Below are 18,608 nucleotides of genomic sequence, written 5' to 3'. Positions count from 1 at the left end.
CCAAATCCTGGGAACTAATGAGTGAGCACTGGGCTGCAGGCCAGCACCCGAGGACCAGCTGCATTCTTACTTGCTCCTCATGGACAGTTAGTTGAATATGGAATTTAAAATAATACGATGTAGGTGCCTGGGGAGCTCAGTGGCTGAGTGTCTGCCTTCGGCTCAGGGTGTGGTCCTGGGGTCCTGGGATCGAGTCCCGCATCAGGTTCCCCGCGGAGAGCCTGCTTCTCCCTCTGTGTCTCTGCCTCTCTGTGTGTCTCATGAATAAACAAGTAAGATTTTTAAAAATAATAATAGGATGTGTAATAGCTCCCACAAAAATAAATGAAATACTTGGGTACAAACTAACAAAATACACACTATAAAATATAAGACCAAGACTTGAAAGTCAGACCTGAGACCATGGAATGACCAGAAGAAGCTCCTTGGTGTTGGTCTTAGTGATGATAGTCACCAGCACAAGAAATAAACAAGTGCAACCAAATGAAACCAAAAATCCGCTAACAGAGGAGCCCGTCCATGGAGCAGACAGGCAGCTTGCAGATGAGGAAAGATCATTGCCAATCGTGTCTGCTGGGGGCTGGTGCCCAAAATTCACATGGCTCAGTAGTAAAAAACAAAAACAAAAAACAAAGAACAAGCTGATTAAAAGATGGGCAGAGGACCCCACAGACACGTTTCCAAGGAAGACCTCCCAATGGCCAATAGACACGTGTAAGATGGTCATACCCAGCTGCAAATCCAACCACAATGAGATGTTACTTCACACTTGTGACAGTGGCTCAAACTAACAACATGAGACACAACAGGTGTTAGTGAGGACACAGGGCAAGGGCAAGGGCCTCCTGGCCTGTGGGCAGGGATGCAAACTGGGGGCCTCTGTGGGGATATGGGGGGGTGGTCCTCAGGAGGATGAAACTGGAGCCGCCCCAGGACCCAGCCTTGAACCACCAGACACTCACCCAAAGGAGACCAACATGCGAGTTTGAACAGATCTGTGCCTCCATCATCGCAGCATTACTTAGGTCAGGATGGGGGTAACTTGTGTCCAGCAGGGGATGATCGGAGGTGGATGGGGCGGGTCCATGGGGCGGAGTCCTGCTTATCAGGCAGACAGAGCTACAGCCTGTGACTTCCCATATGCAGAATGTGTGAGACAGAGAAATGGGTAAACTTGGCCGTTGTGCTCAAATAAGCTGAATTCAAAAACACACATGTGCAGGATCGTGGATCTGAAAACTAGAAATTCTGGCCAAAGAAAATATTTAAAAGACCTAAATCCTAAATAAACAGGACTGTGTTCGCAGACCCGAAGGCTGACACTTGTGAGGCTGTCAATTCTCCCTAAAATGGTCGCAGAAATTTCAGAAGGAGGTTTTGTAGCTAGAGAGGCCGGCAAACTTTACCTGGAAGCACATAGGAGCGAGGAGAACTAAGCAACTTTTAGGAGACATGAAGCTGGATAGGGGCTTTGCCGTGCTCCCAGGGCTTCCAGGGCAGGGCACGGCAGCCAGAGGTACACACCGGCCCCGCTCAGACAGACATGGGGCAGGCGGACACAGCAGGACCCGGAAGGATGCTGCACATGTGGCCAGGTGCATGAGAAGGGGGCATGAGAGGTCATGCGGGAAGGAGGGTGCTCTCGGCAGTGGGGCCATAGTCGGGCCATCCCTGCATGGTGGCCGTGACCTTGGCCGAAACCATGCAGTGCATGCGAAACAGAGACACCGTAGCTCTAAACACACGTTGTGAACCAGGCATCTCGGAGACTAGCAGCTGGGCAAGAGCTTCCAGTAGAGGCAGGAAGGGCAGGGAGCACAGGCCCAGGGAGGGCAGCCCTAGGGCAGTGGGTGGCCTCATGGCCACAGATGGTCCTCCTTTCCTGGTTCCGGTGCCGGGTCGTGAGTATCCCTAGGTCAGTTAGGCCTACGCATACATCAAGGGGGGGCGGTGTCTCCTGATGGACTTTCTGTGCAGCCGGGGGTCACTCAAGCCCCTGAGCCAAAAGCCACTTCTTCAGACTCCTTGACTCTCATGGGAAGAAATGAAAGAATCCAGTTTAAAGGGAGGAGATGTGACACGTGATCGGGGAAGATGCGTGTGCACATCAGTGCTGCACAGGTGTCCAGGATACCAGCCATGGGGGCAATGTGAACCCATAATGAGGCTTCACCCATCAGATCAGCTGAAGTTAAAAATCATGACCCCAAATGCTGGGGAGGAGGCAGGAAGCTGGACCTTCCTGCAGACCTGGGCAGTTTGGAATCCAGGTCAACATGACTTGGCCATATGCTTGGCAGTGTGTCTCCCGAGGGCGATCAGGGCACCAGGACCTCCACAGCCACGGCCAGGGTGAAGACTCCCCAGATGCTTCCCCGAGGGCAGGCCAGCCAACATGCACCCCATCTGTATGGACTGGCCCAGGCACAGGAGGGACCAGGAAGCACTCTGCTCTGCCTGGGGGCCACCAGGCTCACCCAGCCCCGTGGCCACCTCCCAGCAACAGGACTGTGACCAGAGGCATTTGGCAGGGTGGGGGACCAGGGGGTCAGGGCACGACCCAAGGGGCACGGGGAGGGGTGACTGGTGGTGTTCCTGTGTGTCTACACATGTGCAAAAACAGAGCGACTTCATTATACACTCGAAATAACCAAACAGCAGCACCAGGGAGCTGGGTGTCCCTGTCCTCCCTGGACCATGTGTCAGTCAGGCCTCCTCCGGCCTTTGCTCTGGCCAAGCCCTGGGTCACCGGACTCTGACCTTCCCTTAGGCCAAACCCAGGCTGCCCGCAGGGGAGGGCAGGGTCAGAGGGCAAAGTCTGTGCGTGCAGCCTCCAGAGAGGGGTGGGGGCCCCTGGGCGGGCCACTGAGTGGGGCAGGTAGGGTGAGGTCGTAACCCTAGGGGGTGACCCTGGGGGATGGGGGTGACCCCTCTGCGGGGCCTGAGCTCACTGCATAGCACTGGTGGCCAGTCTGGATTGGGCATGAACAGTACCCACCGGTGGGGACCCTTCCCAGACCCTGTCACCTGCTGCTGAGGCCCAGGTGGAGGAGGGTGGTGACCAGCAGAGGGACGGAGGCGGGACAGCACTTGGCAGGAGCCCAAGGGACGGGAGCCCGAGGGACGGCCGCCCAGCTCTGTCCTCACTGCAGCAGTCTCTCTGGCAGCACAGGTAAGGGGGGGCTGTCCCAGTCAGAGGGGGGCTGTCCTGGTCAGGAGGGGGCTGTACTGGTCAAAGGGGGCTATCCTGACAGTGGAGGAGTTTGCCCATCCTCTGGCTGGGGGTCTCAGGATGCGTGTTCTTGGGGGAAGCTCTGAGAGGGGTTCCGGCATCCCTGGGCCCTGCCTGTGACCTGCATGCTGGGTGGGGACCCAGACTGGGTCTCCTCCGGACCTGACAGGCCACCCGCCTTCTGAGTCTGTCCCTCCTGCCTTAAAATGGGACCCTCACCTCGCAGCCCATGCTGTCCCTGGTCACTAGGGGCCATGGCCTCATGGTACTACCTCCCCTGCCCCTCACTCAGCTTGAAATCACCTGCGTTTATCTCCATTTCTGTGAGGGTCACAGTGGACACCCAGTCGCAGGACCTCTAGCACGGGAGATCCCAGGGAGTGGTGCCTTCGGGGGGGACACCAGGTGCCTAGACTCCTGAGGGCCCCACGCACGGCCTGGCCTGGGGTGTTGGGGCCCCTGTGCCAAGCGCGTTCCTGGCTCAGCCCAGCCAGTGGCCCAGAGCCCGTCTGGAGCCAACTAAACCATTTCGGAATCCAATGACAGAAGCCAGGGGTTGTTTTTTTTTTGTTGTGGGGTGGGGGGGGTTGGGTTTTCAACCAGAAACCAGGGTCTTTATTCCGAGCTCCCTGAGCTCAAGGTCCTTAGTCATGACATGCTCCTCAGGCCCCTGCCAACCACACTCCTCAGAGGACACTTGAGGCTCCCTGGACCCCCAGCCAGGCACTTATGCCCACCAGGATCAGGTTGGGGCTGCAGAGAGGAGGCAGGAGGGCAGCAGAGGAGGGGGGCTGGGTCCCTTGAGGTCAGTTGCGCTGACCTGCAGTGCGGGACTCCTTCCCCCAGGAGGGCGGGGGAGGGGGCTGCCTAGAAGACACCATGGCCCCGGCATGAGGAAGAGGCTCCTCTGGATGCCACCGCCTCACCATTGCTCATCTCAGGCTAGCCCTGGCCCCGTGGCACCCCAGGCAGGCCTGGCTCTGACATGCTGGTCTTCGGCCCTGCTCACCAACCAGTGAGGATAGAGACCCACAAACCAGGAAGGACAGAGACCCACCCACCAGGGAGTACGGAGGCCCACCGACCAGGGAGGATGGAGACCCAGTGACCACGGAGGACAGAGGCCCAGTGACCAGGGAGGACGGAGGCCCACCAACCAGGAAGGACACATTGACCTTCCAGGGAAGGCAGCGTCTGCAGCTGCAGCACAGACAGTCTGGGTGCCCACAGGTGCCCCCTCTGCAGGTGCCCAGCCCTCATGGGGCCGACCTGGAAGCAGCAGGTCCTAAGCACCCTGCTGGGGGCCACAGTGGCCTCAGGCCTCACCACGCTCATCCTCATCCTGGTGGAGGCCACCAGTGTCCTCCTGCCCACAGACACCAAGGTAGGGCCTGCGCTGGAGCAGGAGGAGGCTGGGCAGGCAGCACCCTCCTGACCCTGCTGTCACCCTCAGTTTGGGGTCGTGTTTGACGCGGGGTCCACCCACACGTCCCTCTTTGTGTATCGGTGGCCAGCAGACAAGCAGAACAGCACAGGTGTGGTTAGCCAGGCGCTGGCCTGCCAGGTGAAAGGTCAGGAGGAAGCGCCATCAGCGGTGTGGGTGTGGACAGCTGTGGCCTGCTCCCTGGGTGGGATTCACGTGCGGGGGGGCAGGAGTGGCACCAGCTGGGGGGAGGCCGGAGCCAGTGGGGGCTACGTTCACATCCTTTAGCAAGTCAGTTAATTGACCCGAAAGAAAAGTGGTCAGAGAGGTTGAGGGAGTGACCTGGGTGGCTCAGCTCATGGCGGCACTGGAGCTGAACTGTCTGCCCGCAGGGACCTGGCACAGCACCCACTAGCCTGTCATCCCCTCTCCCCGTGGCATTGCAAGGCCTTCCCCGTATGTGTCACCACCCCCTGTCCTCCCTTAGACATGGGCCTTGGATTCAGGGCCCCAGGGAGCCTGCTGAGCCTCCTCTTAAGACCCTTAACTATATCTGCAAAGAGCTTTTTCCCAAATAAGATCTCACCCAGAGGTCCTGGGATAAAGACACTGCCGGGCCTCCTGGGGGCACCGAGCAGCTACAGCCCTGTCCCGGGTGCTGTGTTTCAGGGCCAGGCATCTCTTTGTATGCCTCTGACCCTGCGCAGGCTGGGGAGAGCCTGCAGGGCTGCCTGGAAGAGGCCCTGGTGATTATCCCACAAGCAAAACATCAGGAAACGCCCGCCTTCCTGGGGGCCACGGCTGGCATGAGGCTGCTCAGGTGAGGGCGGCCCAGGGCCCAGTGCCCAGTGCTCGCAGGAGGAACCCCCAGGAGCTGAGGGGCCAAGGCTGCAGCAGGTGGGCGGGCGGCGGGGCCGTGGGTTTCCCACTTGGGCAGCTGGTCCCATCCACGCAGCCAGAAGAATGGCTCCCAGGCCACAGCCATCTTTGCGGCAGTCAGCCAGGCCCTGGGCCGGTCTCCCCTGGACTTTCGGGGTGCTGAGCTCCTGACTGGGCAGGACGAAGGTGCCTTCGGCTGGATCACCATCAACTACGTCCTGGGCAGGCTGGTCCAGGTGCCACGGCTGCCCCGGGGAGGGGGACCAGGGCTGGGGTTGGTGCAGCAGGTGCCGGGACTCACTGCACCTGTTGGTCCCCAGTACTCTTTCTCTGGAGAATGGATCCGGCCCCTGGAGGGGACCCTAGTGGGCGCCCTGGACATGGGTGGGGCCTCCACACAGATCACCTTTGTGCCCAGAGGCCCCATCCTGGACGAGAGCAGTCAGGCCATCTTCCGCCTCTATGGCTCTGAGCACCGCATCTACACCCACAGCTACCTGTGCTTTGGCCATGACCAGATGCTGACTAGGCTCCTGGCTCAGCTGGTGCAGGTTGGCCTGGCTGCAGGGAAAGGGGGGGTGGCAGGACAGCCTCTGGGCCTGTGCTAGGCTCCAGGCTTCCCCCTGACCTCTTGCAGGCCAGCCCTGGCCCCCTGGTCTGCCACCCGTGCTACCATAGAGGCTACCGGGCCATGCTGTCCCTGGCCACCCTGTACGAGTCACCCTGTGTGCATACCCCGCCCCCCCAACACGGGGCAGGGAACCTGACCGTGGAAGGAACAGGGAGCCCCACGGCCTGCGTCTCAGCTATCCAAGGCCTCTTCAACTTCTCCAGCTGCGAGGGCCGAGGACACTGCACCTTCGACGGGGTCTACCAGCCCCTCGTGCAGGGCCAGTTCTATGTGAGCACTGTTCTGTCTGCCCCCCGGGTCCCAGCCTCCTTCTGGAGCCCGAGGGGCCTGATGCCAGGTGGGGGCCTTGGGGACTCGGCCTGCTGCACACTGGGCTCCCTTGACCTGGGCCCCCGGCACCGGCCCAATGCAGGCGCACCCACCTGACTCCTTGTGCCCAGGCCTTCTCGTCCTTTTACTACACCTTCGCCTTCTTGAACCTCACGTCCAAGCAGCCGCTGGCCACTGTCAACACCACTGTGTGGGAGTTCTGCCAGAGGCCCTGGAAGCAGGTGGGGGACATGCGGGGTCCCCAGCACAGCCTCCTGGTGCCCTAGGCTGCAGCAATCACAGGCACGACCCAGGCCATGTGCTTGGGTGGGTCCAGCCCCCATGGGACGGGAGGGGTGCATCCCTTGGCCCCTCACATGCCGGCCCCCAGGTGAAGGCAAGCGTATCGGGGCAGGAGCGCTGGCTGCATGACTATTGTGCCTCGGGCCTGTACATACTCACGCTGCTGCTGGAAGGCTACGGCTTCAGTGAAGAGACCTGGACCAGCATTGAGTTCCACAAGCAGGTGATCACCTCCTGGGCCCAGCCATCCGGGGCAGGGGCTCTGGGGCAGCTGCCCTGACCAGCCTCGTGTCCCACAGGTCAGCGGCACCAGTATCGGCTGGACGCTGGGCTACATGCTGAACCTGACCAGCATGGTCCCAGCCGCTGTGCCCGCCCAGTGGAGGGCCCAGAGTTATGGCGTGTGGGCAGCAGGTGCTGGCTTCATGGTGCTTACGCTCGGGGCCACTCTTGGAGCTGCTGCCATCCACCTCCTCTGGACCCACAGCTGAGTGGGCCACCACCCACTGTTGGAGGCCCAGGCCCAGCTCCCACAGCCCAGGGCTGCCTTCTGTGCTCCTGACCCATATGGCCTTCCTGTCCTGGGGGCCCTGGTCTCGCGCTCAGATGGCCACACTCTGTCCTCAGGGTTGCTGTGGGCTGGTCAGGGTGTGCTGTGGCCCCCCTCCTGCTCCCTTCCCACCTCCCACTCCTGCCCCCCTCAGCTTCCCTCCCACCCCCCTCAGGCACCCCTCTGCTCCCCTTCCCCACTCCCTCTTTCTTCCTCCTCCCACCCCAACCCCCCCCACGCCTCCCTCCTACCCCCTTTCCCGCTCCCCCCTTCGTCACCCAGTCCTACACCACACTTCCCCAGGGCAGTGTGGTCTACTGCATTAGCAGGCTGTGGGGCCGGGTCAAGCCCAAAAGTGGGGGTGACCTCGTGGCAGGGAAGGGCCTGGCTCCCTGGGAGAGGCGGGCAGGGCCTCAGGAGGAGGCTGCGGAGAGGCCAGCTGCGGCCCTGGTAGTCTGCTGCCTGAGGGAGTGGAATCCAGGCTCCATGGCCACTCCTGGGCTCCCACCCCCAGAAGCCTTTGTGGCCCCCGAAATGGACAAGCCGAGAATACAGACCACACCTCAGTGTGGGGAAGATGCTTTATTAAAACTCTCCTTGCCACAGGAAGAAATCATCCTGGGGCGATTTCTTCTCTGGATTTGGGGTGTCGGGCTCCTCACATGGACCATCCAGCTGGGACCACGAAGCACTTGGGGAAGATGCCGATGCGGCCGTCACAGTGGCCCTCCAGCCACGCTGGGTCCACTGCATGCAAGGGGACATCAGGGCCCCTCAGAGCATAGCAACTGTCATACACTCATAGAAGCCCTGGGCCCAGCAGCCCACTGACCTGCACACAGGACGTCCACCATGTCCCCCTGCCGCAAGTCTAGGTCCTCAGGTCCCTGGGCACAGTAGTTGTGCTGGGCCACCGCCTGGTACAGGACTGGCCGGCTGCCTGCTGCCTGTGGCAGGAAGAGGGGGCAGGCTGCAGGGCTGGCAGGGCAGAGACAGGCCCAGGCCCCCACCCCACAGATCCACACCCACAGCTCCAAGTCTCACCCGGCACTGCAGCTGCAGTCCCCCACGGCTGGCCGCTGTGTCTCGCCAGGCCCCCTGCAGTGCTTCCTCCCCGGGGAGGGCGACCCAGCGTGCCTCATGGCTAGGATCCCGGTAACTGCAAAGAGACCCCCCAGAGTGGGCGAGGGGGCAGGGCTGCTTCAGGCAGGTGCTGACCTCTGACCTCTGCAGTCCCCATGAACCTGCCATCTGCTCACCTGAGCTGCCCATGCTGGGCCTGCAGAGGGAGAGCCTGGCTCAGCAGGGTCCGCAGGTGGGGCAGGCCAGCTCCCCAGGGGACCTTCAGGGCCAGGGTGAAGGCACACTGCACGGTGACCGTCACCAAGGACTCAGGGCCGCCCACAGCCACCACCTGGGATGAGGCAGAAAGGCAGCCGTCAGCCTGCGAAGCCTGGAGCTGCTCGCTGGGGGCCCAGCTGGGATGGCCTTGGAGCAGAGGGGTGGGGGTTGCAGGCCAGTGAGGCTCCACAACCTGGGTCCCCAGGGCCATCTGAGGGACAGGGCAGCAACGTGAAGGCCAGTGCCTCTTACCCTGGTGCCGGAGGGGTCCTCAGAGGGGCTGGGCTCTGGCCTCCCTGCCACCGGCAGGCCTGTGGGGTGACAGAGCAGGGACTCAGTTGCCCACTCCCCATGTGGAACATGCTGAAGCAGAGGAACTCCTGTACCACAGACCCACAGCTTCCTCCCTCTGGGGCCTAAGCACCCCCGGAGGCCTGCCTGGGACCCCTCCACCCAGCGCTCCTGCTGACCACCCGCGGCTCAGGACGTCCTCACCTGGAGGAATGTGTTTGCCAACTTGCTCCATGCAGGGCTTCTGTAGGAAGAGCCACAGGCTGGTGAGGGGGTCAGGGAGGGAGGAGGGGGGCCAGGAGAGGGGGCCTGGGGGGGGCCTGGGGGGGCAGTTTTCCCAGCAGACCCAGTGGTGAGGTTTACTGCCACTGACCCCGCTGACCAGCAGGAAGCCATAAATACAACCCACATGGAGGTGTATTCAGGGCATGAACCAGGTCCCCACAGGCTGGAGACCACACACATGTTCCTCACATCAGCAGGGTCGACCCCATCACCCACCCCAACCCCACCCTAACCCCCACCCTGACCCCACCCAACCCTGACCCCACCACCAAGCACTATGAGATGGAGGCTCAAGCTGGGGGGCCCAGGCCAGGGGCCGACTGGACTGCACCTGTGTTGGACGTGCTGGGGAGACACCCCAGAGGGGCCTCGGGAGTCAGGCCATCCTGACTCAGACTCTGACCTCAGGTGGGGTAATGAAGTGTTTGTACCAGCTGCTTATAGCACCTCAGAAGTCGTCAGGAAGGCCGAGGCCTAAGACCCCATCCACGAACCCCATAAACATAGCCTTCATGCCTTGCAGGGATTCAGTGAAGCCCATGGAACAGGGCCTTTGAGAGCAGAGGTGTGTTCACCCTGAGTTAACAGAGCATCGACAGTGAAGAGACTGTTTTCTTACTGAGTCGTTGGATAAACCATGTGTTAAGTCCAACCACCTTCTCCGTGCAGGGAAGACCCCCTCTCCTGGCGCAGGCCGTGGGCAGTGGCCACACACACCTCTCAGTCCAGGAGGGAAGGCTGGGTGACAAGGCCATGGCTGAATGGCCTGAGACCAAAGGCACAGATGCCCAGGCTGCAGGCCAGCCACTCCCCAGGCCTGGGGTGGGGTGAGGTACCCCAGACTCCTGTCTGTGCCACAGGGACATCAGCATGCTCCCAGCTCAGCCACCTGGGCTGGCCCCAGCCGCATTTCTGGCTGGACAGGGGAGGCCAAAGGTCTGTCCCCAGCAGGCAGTGAGGCCACCTGCCCTGCCCTGAGACCCAGGCTGTGGCTCCTGGTCCCCATGCTCAGCCTGGGGGGTGTCCCCCAGCACTAGGGCCCCTGTCCCCCTGACCCAGGTGCACTCACCCGCTCATCACAGATGACTGGCGCACAGTGGTCAGCCTGCGCCACCCGTCCAGAGCCAGCCTCTGTCCCTACACCAGGGAGCACGCCTGGACTGCCAGAGACGGCAGTTCCACAGAGGCCTGTGTCTCCAGCCCTGCGGGATGGGGGGAGCCCTGTTCCTCCCCAACACCACCGGCTCAGGCCACTTCCCTGCCTGAGAGGAGCCCCGAGTGTGGACATGAGGGGCAGCACAGGGTGCAGCACAGAGTGGGCCCCTGCTCTATGTCCCCCCACCCTCTGCAGACTTGAGCCCCACCCCCTCTCCGGGTTGGACGGCCCCTGCTGTGAGGAGGCTGGAGGGGTGAGCATGTCAGCCCACAACCCAGTCAGCGCCCTCCCTGGGTAGGGCCCTGAGCTTCGGGGCAACCAGCAGTGTCAGCTCCCTGCCGGTGCCCCCTGCAGCTCCTCATGGACTGGGCCTCTGGATAACAGGGACATGGGGAGGGTGGATAGAGGCTGGACACCTGTCCCCGGCCTCAAGGGCTCTGGCCACATCTAGTCTGCAGGGGCTGTGACAGTCCTGGCCTCTGGCCTCCGGGGCCACAGGGGAAGCAAGAGGCAGAGGTGAGACACTTCTAACTACCATGGGGCAGGTCCAGGTCTGGCTGCATCCTTTGTGTCCCAAACCTGTAGGCCCAGAATGCTGTCCTGTCCCAGGATGCAGGTCCCCGGGGAAGGCCCAGCACCCCCAGGTAAGGCTGCATGATGTTCAGACTCTCACACAGGCCTGCCACTCCCATCCTCACATCAGTGACCATCGGGAACCCCCAAAGAGAAAGGCCTCAAGCGCTCAGGTCTGTACAGTGACAGGGGCACTTGGGGGCTGGCTGGAGGGCGCCCCACTCACCTGGCGCTGCTGAGGCCGGGAGCCCTGGAGATGGTCATCAGGGATGGCAGAGGATACCACCTAGGGAGGGACAGCACGGGCATAGCTGTGTCGGGGGCCCCAGCCTCAACCCCCCAGGGGGAGTCTCCCACAGCCAACCCAAGGCTGCCAGACCACCACGGTGGGGGCCAGGACGGTGGGAAGAACACGTCTGACGAAGGACAACATGTGTGCGGATGGTTTCAGCCTCCTTTTCATACAAGTTTTGAAATATCTTTATTTCTCAGATGCCTGGTACTGTGAGAAGCAGACTCTGAATTGATTCATTAATGCAGCTCGGAGTCGCCTGGCCCCAGCCAGCAGAGGTCATGAAGACGAGGTGTGTGGGGCATGTAGCCTCACCAGACGTGTACATGGTGGCACACAGCACACTGGCCCCCGGTGACCTCGGGGGGCTGGGGCTAATCCAGGGCCACCAGCTTGAAATCCAGGCGAACTTCCCTTTGTGCACACAGGTCCCTGTATCCCACCCCTGCCCCCAGGGCTGTGATTTGGGTGACACTGCCTGGCCAGCTGACCTCAGCCCTACCTGCAATCCCACTCTCTGGGGCAGAGATGCAGGAAGACACAGAAACAGAGACTCAGGGAGGTGCTGAGGCCAGAAGGGTCTGGCTGGGGGGGCAGCACCACTTAGGTGCCCCTCTGCAGCCAGCTTCTGGTGGGTTCTGCCTGCTGCTTCCAAGAACCCAGGATCTGAAGCCCACATGGAGACCCAGCCACGACCCAGAAGTTCGGGCATGTCTGCGGCCTAGGGATGGCCCTGTGCCCACTGTCCACCCACCCACCGAAGGCTCCCTAACAACAAGGACCCTTTGAGCTCACCCCCCTGGCTGCTGCTGACCCCTGAGCACCCGGGGGGGGTGGTTACCTTGGCCTTGCCCAGGAAATCCACGGGTTCCAGGTGCTCCACGTACCGCCTGTGAGGCCGAAAGACCTCACCCCTGGGGACCTGCCGCAGCTGCAGGGTAGCCTGTTTCTGGAGGGGGTCCAGCCAATGCAGACCTGAGCATCTGACAGGGCTGTGGCCTCAGGGACCCCCCACCCACTTCTCACACCCTGAGAGACTTCCCCAGCCCCCACACCTGGGCACAGGAGCACCTCCCTCTAGAGACTTCTTCAGCTCATACAGTTGGTCTGGGGGCGCTGGGACAGATAGGAGCCCTGGACGAGCGCTAAGGGGGCCTGGCCTGCTCTCCTCACCTGCACTTGGGCCAGGGCGGCATGCAGGTCTTCCCGGGTCCCCTCTGGCCCCTTGCAGAGGGCTTCCTCTAGGCTGCCAGCGGCCTCAGCCCACAGTCCCAGCGCGCACTGTGCCGCCCCCACGTTGAAGAGCACCTGGGAGGGGACGAGATGTCACAGCCCTCTCCCTCGCTCGCTCTTCTGCTCCTGCCCCCCTGGTCTCACCCCCAGATCGGCTTCAGGCCCCCCCGCCCCCGCCCCTGATTCCACCCCAGACCCACCCCTGGCCCCATTCCCCGCGCCACCACCTCCAACCGCCTCTCCTGGCCCCGCCTCCAGCCCCGCCCTCCCCCGGCAAAGACCCCGAGGCCTCTCTGGGTGCCCGCCTTGCCGCGGAGCCCACGGGCCGGGGATGGGCAGCCGGCCTGTCAGCAGGTGCGGGGCTCTGCCGGGCCGACCTCGGTCTCCAGAACCGCAGCAGGAGAGGTAGGTTCTCTGCTCCGAGCATCAGGGGTAGGTTGGGAGCTCAGGGAGCGTCCTGTCCGCCTCCGCCCCCTTCTGCGCGACCGACCGCGTCCTGCCTGGTGCAGGAGTCCGCGCTGCTGTCGCAGGAGCCCCGCTCGGGCCTGTCCCCTTCCTCACCCGCCCCTGCCCCCGCGTGAGAAGACGTTCTGACAGACAGGTAGGGTCGGGTTCCGGCTGTGGCCGGAAGGACACCAGGACACGCTGAGTTGCCTGGTGCTCCAGGAGGCCCCGCAGACACCCGCACCCCCCCCCCACCCGCTGTGAGGGTAGCAGGTGCTTGCCCAGCTCGACTTCGTCAACAGAACCAACCGGTTCTTCTGCGCGCTGCGGTCTCTGTGGCCTGCCTAGCAACACACACTCCCAGAGCCAGCTGGCCACCCTCTGGAGATTCTGTTACAAGGCTGGGGGCGGGGGGTGGTCACTGCCAGGCCAACTGCCCACGCCCAGCCCTCTGGCGGTGGGTGCAGTGGGCTAGGGAACCCAGGTGCCTGCAGACCCCACCTGATAGGACTTTCCACCATCTGTTTATTGAAGCACAGGTCGTCTGGAGAAGGCTCCTAGGCAGCACTGCTGGGAGTGCTGGGGGTGTCCTCTGCATTCCCCTCCCTTGGCGTCAGCTGCCTGGACAGCCCAAGGTGGGGCGCTCCCTGCCTGTCCCCTGCCAGGGGCCCATGATCAAGCCATGCTTCTTCCTGACCCCATCTGCTACTCCCTGCTGCCTCTCTGACCCTCCCCGGCCCTCCTTCTGGCAGTCTCCCAACTCTCCGTCCCTAAGCTTCCTCGGGGTGGGACCGTGGCCCGTAGGGGCAGTGGGGCACCACCTTTGGAGGCCAGCTTCCTGTGCAAGTCTGTGCAAGCTCACCTCCCAGGTCTTCAGCTTGAAGCGCAGGCCCAGCTGCGTGTAGTCGATGGCCGCATTACCCCTCAGCTGCGCCAGGGCCAGCCGGAAGTCAGACAGGGCCTCCTGGAACCTGTGAGCAGTGGGGGAACAGGGGGCGGGGCTCTGAGGCCATTGGGGAAGGGGCCAAGTCCTGTCCCAGCCTCCCTCACCCAGTTCCAGGACACCTGCTAGGGGCCGTGGTGGCCACCCAGGTCCTAGCACATGGTGGGCATTCAAGTCTCTACCATTGGATCAAGGGATCAATATGCAGATATGGCTGTGGGGTTACAGAGGGCACCCGGCCTGGGGTGTGAGGTGAAGCTAGCTCTGATCCAGCTCTGCCTTCTGGAAGGCTTGCTGCCCTGCCTGGGGCCCCTGTCTGCCCAACCCTGGCTGTATAGAGTGCCCTGAGCATTTCCCTCCTGCTTCTCGGGACCCATGTCCCCTGGGGGCCTCCCTCTGCACAGACCTGCTGGAAGGAAGCTCCTCAGCCTCCCCTAGGCAGGCCCCTGGCTCCATGAGAGGAGGAGGCTGCCCCCAGAGTTGGCCTGCCTGGCATGGGGCCATCCGTGGGGCTCATCCAGGGGCTAGGTGAGGGAGTGGGAAGATGAGCCTATCCTGCAGAATGGTTCCTTCTCTGGGAAGGATCACGGAGAAAGAACCCTGGGTGAGCATTGAGGACCCCAACCAGCTCCATGTCCTGGGACACACCATTCCTGCAGCCCTGTTTCGGAGTCCACATCTGCAGAATGAGTATGATCACACCATCCCTGCTACAGTAACAACGTGGTGAGGAGCAGAGGAGGGGATGTCCGTGAAAGCGCTCCATGAACCTCGGCAGAGATGAGGCTCACCATGCGGCTCTGCCCTGCATCTTCTGCAGCAGGAGCACTGTACCCTGCCCATGCTTCCCCAGGGCTATACAGGAGAGGGTTGGCAAGGGGGGGTGACCCACGGGGAGAGCATGGGGGGAGTACAAGAATGGACTGTGCAGAGAGAAAGGGGCGTCAGAGAAGAAACAAGGCATCCCTCTGCTCACCTCTCCAGCTGGAAGTTGGCCACACCTCGCTGGAAGAAGCCAACAGCCAGGCATGTGTCCTTGGTCACTGCTTGGTCAAATGCCTGAGGACGAAAATGCCCAAGGATCACCCTTGTGTCACAGACAGTCCAGGCAGATGGCCAGCAACTGGGGGCTGAGGCATTCCACTGGCCCTCGAGCCGGCCACACATCCAGGGGTCTCCAGAGCTGGTATCTGGGTGCATGCATCCCTAGTCAGGTGCCCTGAGCTCCTGAGGTCGAAGAGCCCAGTGAGGTGTCATCATAAACCACTCTGTTTACCATGAGGACGACGGGAAACAACAGAAGGAAGTGCTCCAGCACGGTCACCAGTCACCCCTGGGGCTCCAACTTATGCGACATTCTTGTCTTTTTAAACTCCTTTTTTTTTTTAAGATTTTATTTATTTATTCATGAGAGACAGAGAGAGGCAGAGACACAGGCAGAGGGAGAAGCAGGCTCCATGCAGGACTTGAACCCGGGAATCCAGGATCACGCCCCCAGCCAAAGGCAGGCGCTCAACCGCTGAGCCACTTGGGCGTCCCTAAACTCCTATTTCTGATAGTTCATACAGAATGACACACTTGTTATCTTTTTTTAAAAAAGATATTATTTAGGGGGGTCCCTGGGTGGCTCAGCGGTTTAGTGCCTGCTTTTGGCCCAGGGCTTGATCCTGGAGTCCCAGGATCAAGTCCTGTGTCAGGATCCTTGCAGGGAGCCTGCTTCTCCCTCTCCCTGTGTTTCTGCCTCTCTCTGTGTGTGTGTCTCTCATGAATAAATAAATAAGATCTTTTTTTTTAAAAAAGGACCCCAGGGTCACCCCAGGACCCAAGTGTCCCACACTTGTTATCTTTTTGAATTAGAAAGACAGGCCTCTGGGTGGCTCAGGCGGAGAAGCGTCTGCCTTCAGGTCTGGTCATGACCCAGGGTCCTGGGGTCCAGCCGCACACTGGGCTCCCTGCTCAGTGGGGAGCCTGCTTCTCCCCTCCCTCTGCCTGCAACTCCCTCTACTTGTGCTCTCTCTCTGCCAAATAAATAAATAAAGTCTTTTTTAAAAACCTGAAACTGGGGCAGCCCGGGTCACTCAGCAGTTTAACGCCGCCTTCAGCCCAGGGCTTGATCCTGGAGACCCAGGATTGAGTCCCCCGTCGGGCTCCCTGCATGGAGCCTGCTTCTCCCTCTGCCTGTGTCTCTGCCTCTCTCTCTCTCTCAAATAAATAAATAAATAAAAATCTTAAAAAAAAAAACCCTGAAATTGTTACTGAGAATTGTAGACTCATACGCAGAGGCAAGAAGCAACAGGGGATCCCTTATACCCATTGCCCAGTCTCCCTCTCACTCCCACATGAAGTTGTGCAAGATATTCACACTGATGCTCTCCTATAACATCTAATTCTCTTTTCATTTGTGTCATTTTTCAGGTAACTGCCACTGATCGTCTTGAAAACTGCTGGATCCTGGTTCTGTCAGAGAGGTTTGGGGACGGGAACGATGAGTGGGGTGCTGCTGGATTTTTGTACGTACCCCTGAATACGCATCACTTGAAAGAATACAAAGTATTCAGAGGGCAGAGAGCAGCTCTGTGCTGCCCCCTCAGCAGAGGAGCTGTGCATGTGTGCCTGTGTGCACTCCTGAGCTCTTGGTTCTTTTGGGGAACAGATTGGGGAAAAGATGAGTACTTAGATTTGGGGTGTGGGTACCAACAAGACAGCATCTGCGCATCGCCATAGGTGTCTGATGAAGTCCCTGCTCCAAGCCCTACACCTTGAGGGGCAGGCAGGCCCCTTCCAAGCAGGATCCAGCCTCCAGCCTATTTCCGGGTATGTTAGGACACCAAGCACCTGAGCCAGTATCACCCCAGCCCTTCCTGGTGACTGGAGAATCTGGCACGTGGTCATCACCACGTGGAGATGATGGGGGAGGCCGCCCCCCATCGTGGCCCTGAGTTCAGGTGGGATCCCCCACCACACAGCTCCCACCTGCCATAGCTGTTCACTGAGGCAGAACAGTGGGGGACATCCCCCAGATGACCGTCAGGAAGAAGGGCGGGGATGCCGGGCTCACCCCGGCAGCTGGGTCCCCAGGGCCAGAGAACAGCCTCCCCACAGGTGGGGTCCCCGCGGCCACCCTGGGTGCCCGCTGTCGGGGACCCTGCTCACCCGTAGCGCGGCCTCCGGGTCCCCGGCCAGCAGGTGCACACAGCCCAAGTTGAAGCACATCTTGGCGGGCGGGTCCGGGTCGCCCGAGAAGAGGCGCAGGGCGCAGCCCCAGTCCCCACGGGCCACCGCCTGCACGCCCCGGTGCCAGTCGTGCACCAGGTCCCCTAGCGAGGGCATGGCGCTGTGACGGCTGTCGGCCTGTGCTTCCAGGCTGGAACGGGGCGGGCAAGTGGGTGCCGTGCGGGGTCCGGCGGGACTGGGGGCCAAAGGCCGCGGAGCAGGGGCTCCAGGATCCGGAGAGGCGCGGCGACGTAGGGGGTACTCCCTACGGAGGCCGGCGGAAGGTCGCGGCGGAGTGGGCGCCGGGAGCCAGTAGCCCGTGCAGTCGGTGAGCCTGCGCAGGTGCGCCACGCCCCCGGTTGCCCTCAGGGCCCCAGGCGGCCCCTGGAGTCCCCGCGGCCCCGCCCCCTCCACATCCGGCCCCGCCCCTTCCCTCCAATCGGTCGCCCTCAGCCCGACTTCCGCCCTCAGCTCCCAGCGTTCGCTTTTCCCCGCCGGTAGCGCCCCCGGCCGGGTGGATCTCAGTGCGCCGGGGAAAGCCGTCCGGGATCGCTGCGGCCGCGGCCGGGCCAGGGTTCCGGGCGGACCCCGCGGGCTCAGGTGAGCGACGCCGGGCGCGGGCCCAGGAGGGGCGGGGTCAGGGTTGGGGTCCTCGCCCAGTGGCCCGCGGGGACAGCAGAGACCCAGCGTGGGAGGGGTCCCCGAATCCAACCCCCGGGACGGCGGGTCGTGGGGAGGTGCCGGTGACACTCGTGGGGACCGTCCGCCCCGTGTCCCTGTCACCTGCCTCATCGCCCTCTCCCTCAGTAGGGACCCACCTGTCGTGACCCAGACCCCCTCGGGAACAGGGCCCCACCAGCCCCTGCCCCGCCCCGCCCGTCCCCTCTCTGGGACAGGGACCCACCCGCCGCGCCCCTGTGGCAGGCCGGCCCACCCTGTGCCCTGTGGGCTTCCCTGACCCCCAGGAACTCCATCACCTAGAAAGTAGAAGCCCCCCCCCCCCCCCCCCCCCCGCCAGACGGAGGTCTGTGGACCTGGAGGTGGCACCTGCCCCCCACCAGGAGCTGCCCTGGAAGCCTGCAGTGGCTGCAGGGGCCCCTGCCTTCTCAGCACATGTCCCTACTGATGCCCGGTAGGTGTCTGGTTGGCTGTCACGCTCTTAGCCACGTGGGTCGGGGTTCTCCGGGGAAACGGGCCCAGGGCAGAGGGTGAGCCTGACAGCGAGCAGCTGTGGGGCCTGGAGGAACCTGCAGGGGTGCAGAACTCAGGCTGTTCGTGAGTCTGGGAGCCAGGTCTGTCCTCCCAAGGCCTTCTGGGGACTGGATGAGGCCTACCAGGTTAGGGACAGTCATCTGCCTCAGGACAAGGCTACCGTCCCGACTGTCAGTCTCCTAGAAAATGCTTTCTGGGCGCCTGGGGGCTCCAGCGACCTGGACTACGGTCCGGAATTCCAGTCCCAACTTGCGTTCCCTTGCCCCTCGGTACCCCGGCACCAGATGCTCTTGCCTCT

The 18,608-nt window shown here is 62.1% G+C and overlaps 3 protein-coding genes across 16 annotated transcripts in view; 2 read left to right on the top strand and 1 right to left on the bottom strand.

Moving 5' to 3' along the window:
• Positions 1-3,901: 3,901 nt before the first annotated feature.
• On the top strand, positions 3,902-7,936 carry ENTPD8 (ectonucleoside triphosphate diphosphohydrolase 8). 4 transcript variants are annotated; one of them, XR_005983016.1, is made up of 9 exons: positions 3,902-3,978; positions 4,249-4,616; positions 5,325-5,475; positions 5,611-5,770; positions 5,855-6,085; positions 6,172-6,435; positions 6,578-6,716; positions 6,866-7,000; positions 7,077-7,209. XR_005983016.1 is itself a non-coding variant. In XM_041724283.1 (9 exons), the coding sequence occupies exons 1-9, from the start codon at positions 3,962-3,964 to the stop codon at positions 7,266-7,268; spliced, it is 1,629 nt and encodes a 542-aa protein (XP_041580217.1). In that variant the 5' UTR covers positions 3,902-3,961; the 3' UTR covers positions 7,269-7,935. The 4 variants fall into 4 exon arrangements, 3 of the variants coding, with proteins under 3 accessions (XP_041580217.1, XP_041580215.1, XP_041580218.1); XM_041724283.1 differs by having other exon boundaries at positions 6,606-6,716; positions 7,077-7,935; XM_041724284.1 differs by lacking the exon at positions 3,902-3,978 and adding an exon at positions 4,686-4,803 and having other exon boundaries at positions 4,491-4,616; positions 6,606-6,716; positions 7,077-7,936.
• NOXA1 (NADPH oxidase activator 1) lies at positions 7,878-17,484 on the bottom strand. Of its 2 annotated transcripts, XM_041724285.1 has the most exons (14): positions 17,039-17,484; positions 14,862-14,944; positions 13,805-13,913; positions 12,439-12,573; positions 12,107-12,214; positions 11,200-11,259; positions 10,936-10,979; positions 10,314-10,446; positions 9,164-9,203; positions 8,921-8,979; positions 8,587-8,741; positions 8,372-8,486; positions 8,160-8,274; positions 7,878-8,074 (listed from the first exon to the last, which is right to left on the bottom strand). In XM_041724285.1, the coding sequence occupies exons 1-14, from the start codon at positions 17,213-17,215 to the stop codon at positions 7,986-7,988; spliced, it is 1,422 nt and encodes a 473-aa protein (XP_041580219.1). In that variant the 5' UTR covers positions 17,216-17,484; the 3' UTR covers positions 7,878-7,985. The 2 variants fall into 2 exon arrangements, with proteins under 2 accessions (XP_041580219.1, XP_041580220.1); XM_041724286.1 differs by lacking the exons at positions 10,314-10,446; positions 10,936-10,979 and having other exon boundaries at positions 17,039-17,477.
• Positions 12,587-18,608, top strand: part of EXD3 (exonuclease 3'-5' domain containing 3) — an 86,578-nt gene continuing 80,556 nt past the window's right edge. For 7 of the 10 annotated variants that reach the window (XM_041724271.1, XM_041724277.1, XM_041724275.1 and 4 more), the window contains exons 1-3: positions 12,587-12,903; positions 16,301-16,395; positions 17,570-17,698. In XM_041724271.1, coding sequence (XP_041580205.1) covers positions 16,371-16,395; positions 17,570-17,698 — 154 coding nt within the window. In that variant the 5' untranslated portion in view covers positions 12,587-12,903; positions 16,301-16,370. Of the gene's footprint in view, positions 12,904-16,300; positions 16,396-17,560; positions 17,699-18,608 lie in introns of those variants that run through there. The other 3 variants (XM_041724278.1, XM_041724276.1, XM_041724274.1) reach the window with 2 other exon arrangements.

The sequence above is a fragment of the Vulpes lagopus genome, chromosome 12 (assembly GCF_018345385.1).
Source record: "Vulpes lagopus strain Blue_001 chromosome 12, ASM1834538v1, whole genome shotgun sequence".
Taxonomy (NCBI): domain Eukaryota; kingdom Metazoa; phylum Chordata; class Mammalia; order Carnivora; family Canidae; genus Vulpes; species Vulpes lagopus.
The sequence above is the reverse complement of the archived record's forward strand: the minus strand, read 5'-3'. Positions and strand labels throughout refer to the sequence as shown.

Bases quoted from the DNA above. Each gene is read 5' to 3' on its own strand.
- NOXA1 (XM_041724285.1), bottom strand. From the start codon at position 17,215: ATGCCCTCGCTAGGGGACCTGGTGCACGACTGGCACCGGGGCGTGCAG. The intron at 12,574-13,804 runs GTGAGCTTGCAC...GTCCCCTCCCAG, and splicing joins TCAAGCTGAAGACCTGGGAG to GTGCTCTTCAACGTGGGGGC. The intron at 8,275-8,371 runs GTGAGACTTGGA...TTCCTGCCACAG, and splicing joins GACTGCAGCTGCAGTGCCGG to GCAGCAGGCAGCCGGCCAGT.
- ENTPD8 (XM_041724281.1), top strand. The intron at 6,086-6,171 runs GTTGGCCTGGCT...GACCTCTTGCAG, and splicing joins TCCTGGCTCAGCTGGTGCAG to GCCAGCCCTGGCCCCCTGGT. The intron at 6,436-6,577 runs GTGAGCACTGTT...GGCCCAATGCAG, and splicing joins TCGTGCAGGGCCAGTTCTAT to GCGCACCCACCTGACTCCTT.